General features: G+C 32.0%; 1 protein-coding gene across 1 annotated transcript; it reads right to left on the reverse strand.

Annotated features, from left to right (window-relative positions):
* Window positions 1–421: 421 nt before the first annotated feature.
* LOC102600089 (protein SHI RELATED SEQUENCE 1-like) lies at window positions 422–2,967 on the reverse strand. Its single transcript, XM_006340622.2, has 2 exons — window positions 1,596–2,967; window positions 422–1,027 (listed from the first exon to the last, which is right to left on the reverse strand). The coding sequence occupies exons 1-2, from the start codon at window positions 2,257–2,259 to the stop codon at window positions 639–641; spliced, it is 1,053 nt and encodes a 350-aa protein (XP_006340684.1). The 5' UTR covers window positions 2,260–2,967; the 3' UTR covers window positions 422–638.
* Between the last annotated feature and the right edge of the window lie 3,029 nt (window positions 2,968–5,996).

A 5,996-nucleotide genomic window follows, 5' to 3' on the forward strand; every position in this document is an offset into this window, starting at 1 on the left:
TCACTACATCTCAAAGGGTTGAGTGCGATGGATAAGATCTCATCACCCTTAACTAATGAGGTCTCAATTTCATGACTTGTAAATCAAAAATATGCTTATAGAAAACACTTTTCTGCTCAAAGAATTGTGTATAGGTTGCAAACTCAGATTAGTCGAGTTCCAAATTTGATACTGGGCAGTTGATGGAAACCAATTATAAAAATTAGTATCATGAAAGATGGCAGGCAATACTACACGTTTATTTCTTTGATCATGAGAGGAACCTTGAAAACATGTCATTTGAAATTCACAAATTCCATATTTTCAAAATTGACTAAATGAAAGTCAAACGAGAAAATAGTTTGGAAAAAATTAGTAGCAATAGCTAGCTTAAAACAAAAGGACAAAAATCCAACATTTCAGCTCAAAGGGAGAGACTTTATAAGAAATTTCATGAGAATTAATGGAAATAATCCAACTATGATTGAAATTAGAACTTGAAAACTAAACATCATCCCCTTCCATTCTTTCAATTTGCTTCTATTCCAACCCCTAGAATTTTTCAGCCTTAACGACTACTTACTAACATAAATGTATCTCATTACAGAGTAAAAAGTCAAATGTCAATTTTTTTCGGTGTAGAAGAATATTGAAGCTCATCAAGATCTTGGAGGTGGAAAGAATTGCGTACCAGCAATGAAAGTGTTGAGAGGAGCTGGATATAATGAAGGATCCAGATAAGGTGAGGCTTCGGGTGCTGCACCAGCACCGCCACCACCACTGGTAGCAGCTGATGTGGCGGTGCCTGCAGCACCAATAAGGTTATGCTGGTGACTAGCGCTTCCGCCACCGGATGAGCTTTCACCAGCAGCCATGTACTGATTCTCCGGACCTTGATCATATAGAATTCCTTTAAACACGTGGCCACCAATGTTTACGGCTGTTTGATATGCGAATTGATCATCGGCATCGTCAACGGAGCTCATTCGAACGCAGTGAAATACGGCATTTGAAGTTACTTTTGCTGGAAAATTCCCCACTTCTAACCCTAACCACATCAAAAACAAATTGAAGTAAGTTTAATTGGTTCCACAAGAATTTGCGTAAAATGAGGTAAAAAGAGAGGCATGTGGCTACACAGATATCAATAGCATAAAGAGAAGAGAGAGAGAGAGAATAGCGTCTTCTTTGTCAGGATTACCAAAACACAGTGATGAGAAGTTTGAAAGATGAGAAAAAGCAAAAGCTGTGGTTTTACTATTTAACTACAATGGAAGCTCGTTTTTGTCTTTTGTACCCAGTCGTTTGTCAAAAACAGTCTCTCTATCCCGACTACTTTTGTGTCGAGAGTCTATCGCAAACAATCTCTGTCATCATGTACTCTCCCAGAATCCAGTCTTAAAATTATAAGTATTGAGTATGTTTGTTTGATGTTGGGAACTCTTTTTTTTCTTCTTCATAGTTTTCATTATGATATTTTGTGAATTACTTTGTACGAATGTTAAGCTTTTAGTCCTTTATATGAAATTCTTGAGTGTGTATATATATATATATATATATATATATAGATAGATATTTCTGTGTATAAGGAATTAGGAAAGACAAAAAAAGTTTACCAGAAGTACTGGAAGGTATTATACGAGTGCATACAAGAGAGGAAGCACTTGGATCCTCTCTTTGCCTTTTGGGGTTATCTCTGTGCAGCTGCAGCGTTTGCTGCTGCTGCTGCTGTTGTTCTTCTTCTTGCTGTTGCTGTAAAGTAGAAAGCTGTTGTTGCCTTTCTCTCCTTTTAGCGGCTGGAACCCAAGTGCTTCTCACATGGGTTTGGCACTGCAAGCCTCGGCTCTTGCAACAAGTTCTACATCTCATGTGGGTACAATCTTTCTTCGCTTGATTACCACAATCTTGGCAGCTAATTCCCCCTCCTCCACTCCTCATCATCACCAAACCCGATCCTCCTCCTCCTCCCGAAGGAGGGTCGTGATCGGGCCGAGCCACAGCAGGATAACCGCTATGGCTCGGCCCGATACCTAATCCCACAGCCGCTGTAGGATAAAGATCTTGAAGCGGATTAATTGGATGGCGAATCTGAGGTTGGGAATTAGTGTTTTGCCATAACTCAAAACCTCTGTAGGTTGTGGGCAAATCTTGTTGATGATCATTTCTGTACAAAAACCAATTACTTTCTGGAGCAATTACAGTAGGAGGATTATTGGTGGTCTCCTGCTGATCTTGGCTGGTACTTGCTGCTCCACCACCTAGTGAAAAGAAGCCAGCCATTTTGTTGCCTCCTTTAAGCCTTTTCCAAAATTCAATTGTGACTGACAATCCATAGCAGATCACGAACACTGGGTTTGATTATGACCCAAGAATGATATGGGTAGGTACCTCTCCCTTCACTTTTTTCTTGATTTGTGAGTATAATAAAAGAAAAGAATAAGTTTTTTCTAAAAAAAAAATAATACCAGTTATTGTCTGTACTATATAAGCGCGTGACAGTAAGAGAGCATTTGGCTAGATAAAAGTTGCAGCTTTTATGTAAAATTTTCTTGGACAGACAAAGTTGAGGAAGAGAGAAGACTTTTGTAGATAGAGATAAATCACAAAGAAAGAGATGGAAGAAGTAGTAGTCCTTTGATAATTGCTTTTTAGGCTTGTATTATGTGGCTTGTGTTTTGGGAGCATTAAAGAGGTAGACTTGCAACTCTCTGCAACGCCGCCATGGCCAAAAAAGCAGCAAACGTCTCTCTCTCTCTCTCTGCTCTTTCTGTTCTGCAAAACACACACACACACTAATTTAAGTTTCTACATATACATACATACACAGGGCCAGTGCCAGTACCATTCTCTCTCTATAAACTCACACTTAAAATCGATCGGTGGTTGTAAAGTTTTTTTGTGCTTTTACTAAGCTAGTGTTCTTTCTCTCTCACAATTACTTACTTATCATCCTATGGTTCTAAGACAAATAACATTCCAATCTGTCGGCTATTCTTTTGACACGCGTCGAACACTCAGCAGTTGCTTCCTTCGGCCTTCGTACCTCCAAAAACCTCCTGCTTTATGTCTCTATCCATTTAATTGTGCGTTAATGAATACAATAAGATAGTTTATATTCTTGTTCCCTTCATTTTTTGTTTCCTAATTACCATGCAATTATCCCCTTAAATTTTAGATTAGCATATGACATACTACCTTCTCAAATATTTTTTACTGAAATTAGGATCCAAGTTTTAAAATGCTTTATTTTTTCAAATATATTTCACTTTTTTTTGTTTTGTAAATCATGAAATATTCGTAAATTTGACATAAAATTATTTTTTTTATAATGAACTAGAAAATATCATATTCTAAAATTATAACATGATACTATTATACTTTAATAAAAACTAATATAATATAATTACGAGCTACTACAATTTTTCAAATGAAAATTACTTACGAAGATCTATAGGTACAAAAAAGTAACTAAATATAATGATATTAACTAATTATTTTTTAATATAATCATCCAACAAACAATCTCTTCACAATCAACATGCATTTCCAGATCAAATGACCGAAAAATGATACATGAAAATTAGTTGGGATAATAAATAGATGGTCTTCTAATTTTTATAAACTATAAAATTTGGGATAAATTTAAAAAGAAATCTAAGGATAGGACCAAAAATAAGTGTTTAGACGAGCATTATTTTATTTTTTGAAATTCAAAAATAGATTAATTGATAAACTTGAGAGATACACCTTCTGAAAATCAAAATGAATTTTAAATTTGTAACTGCTAAAGAAGTGGAGAGAATTTAGGGATAAAATGGAGGAGTGAAATGGGGAATGGGAAACTTGGGTGTAGGCTGAAAATACGAGTGAAATATTTATGTATCCGGAAGATTTTTATTTTTGTAGTATTGTAATATTCATTCCATCCCTGTATGTTTTTGGGTCCATTTGGTTCACATAGTAATGATACGGAGATTATTTTGTTATAAATTATTTATGTAAAAACTAATAATAACAGTTTTTTTATTAAGGTTACTAACAAAAAAATATTGTTATTCTAGAATGATTTCTCACACTTATAAAATTATGTCGGACATATTTTTATTTTTGTTGTCACTAATATTTAATTTTTATGTTCTCTTCTTAAAGAATTAATTAATTCCTGTTTCTATCTTTCGATCGGCCACATGCATTTCATTAATGTCATTAAACTTCTTTAAATTATATCGTTCTAAAAAATATAGGAAAAAGATATTTGTCTACTCTGTTTTAGGTTAGTCTTTTCCATCTTTATTTTTTTTTCAGATTTCGATAACGATTCTTCATTTTTCGTTACAGCTCTTCTTCTGTTAGTTTATATACTTCTACTTTTTCTTTTGGGAAAAAGACCCAATATACTCCTTAACTTTGTCATGAAGAGCTAATATAGCCTAAATATATCTTTACTGTTATCTAAATGACTCACCTATACCTTTTTCTTCTAACTGAAGTGAAAAACTAAATTTTAATTTAATTTTTAATTATTTTTAAAAATATATATATATAATCCCATATGGGTATATTTAATCCTCCTCATTTTAAACTTTTTTTTGTTTCAATGACTAGTTTATATTTATTATTTTGATGATCAAATTTATTTATGTTTCACTAATATTCTTGTAAAATTTATTATAAATGACCTAAATTATTTTTTTTTAAATACAAAAACTAAATTACAATATAGCTGAAAAAATAGTTTTAAATTACAATAGTCACACAAAAAATAGTTTAATTTTTTTTCTTTACACTAAGGAATGAAAGAAAAAAAACAAAGTAAGAAACTCAAATAATGATAATCAAAGAAGTCAAAAAAATAATTTATGTATGAAAAAAGATTAAAGTATACCTTTTTTGTTTTAAAAAAAAGATTAAAATATACCTTGAACTTTGCAAGAAGGATCATATATACCTCTAAATGATTTTAAAATTGTCAAAAATATAAATTTAAAACTAATTCTTCATTTCCGTTAAATGAAGGGTATATGTGAGTTCATTTTGTAATGGTAGGGGTTTATGTGAGTCGTTTATATAATGGTACGGATATATATGAACCACTTTCATAACGAGGAACATATCAGCTCCAAATGGCAAGGTTAAAAGGTATATCAAACGTTTTTTCCCTTTTCTTTTTAACTTTCTAAAAGCTAAAATAATAAAATAGTTGAATTAAGGAGAATATGATTACAGTCGTAGTGCACAAAACATGGGAATATAATTTAATTTTATGTAACATATATATTGAACTAAAGTGAATGGGATAGTTTGTCCACTGGTAAAAAAATTGTTATAGCTTTATTTCACTAAGCTTGAAACATTACAGTGGATATAAGTTTAGCTCATGCATATATGCATCAGATCATTACTTTAAAAAAAAATTAGTTTTTTTCACTTAAAACAGGAAAAAATAATTAAAAAATTAACATAAGTCGCAAACATGTCTATTTGTAGTAATTACGACTAAGCAAACCTAAAATATATAATGAATAAAACTTACTATCAAGTTTAGAGGGATCAAAAGGTATTTATGTCAATTTCAAATAAATTCTTTTGTTTAAATATTTGACAGAAAAAAAAAAAGTGAAATATGTCGGATCAGCAGTCCATGACTGGTAGGGATGGCAATTGGGCGGGGCCAGGCGGCGCGGATTTATTTAAACCCACAAATTTTTTAATTTGTTTCGCTTCATTCCGCATAATATTTTTTTTCATTTTCAACCCGTCCCACCCCACCCGAAAGACCCGTCCCATGAATTCGCCCGCATAATTTCTTCCTTATATTCTTTTTCTAGTTAAATTTTATATTAAAATTAAAATTCATAAAAATAAATTCATTTTTTTATTAAGTTTTATTAATTTAATAGATAATGACTTAAAAAATTATTTTTTTGATGTGAATTGGGAACATGTAATAAGTTGTATTATTTTTCGTTGAACCATTCTCATTTACTATCTTGAATATTTTGTATCTTTAAACAAAT

Source organism: Solanum tuberosum, unplaced genomic scaffold, assembly GCF_000226075.1.
Source record: "Solanum tuberosum cultivar DM 1-3 516 R44 unplaced genomic scaffold, SolTub_3.0 scf00020, whole genome shotgun sequence".
Lineage (NCBI taxonomy): Eukaryota > Viridiplantae > Streptophyta > Magnoliopsida > Solanales > Solanaceae > Solanum > Solanum tuberosum.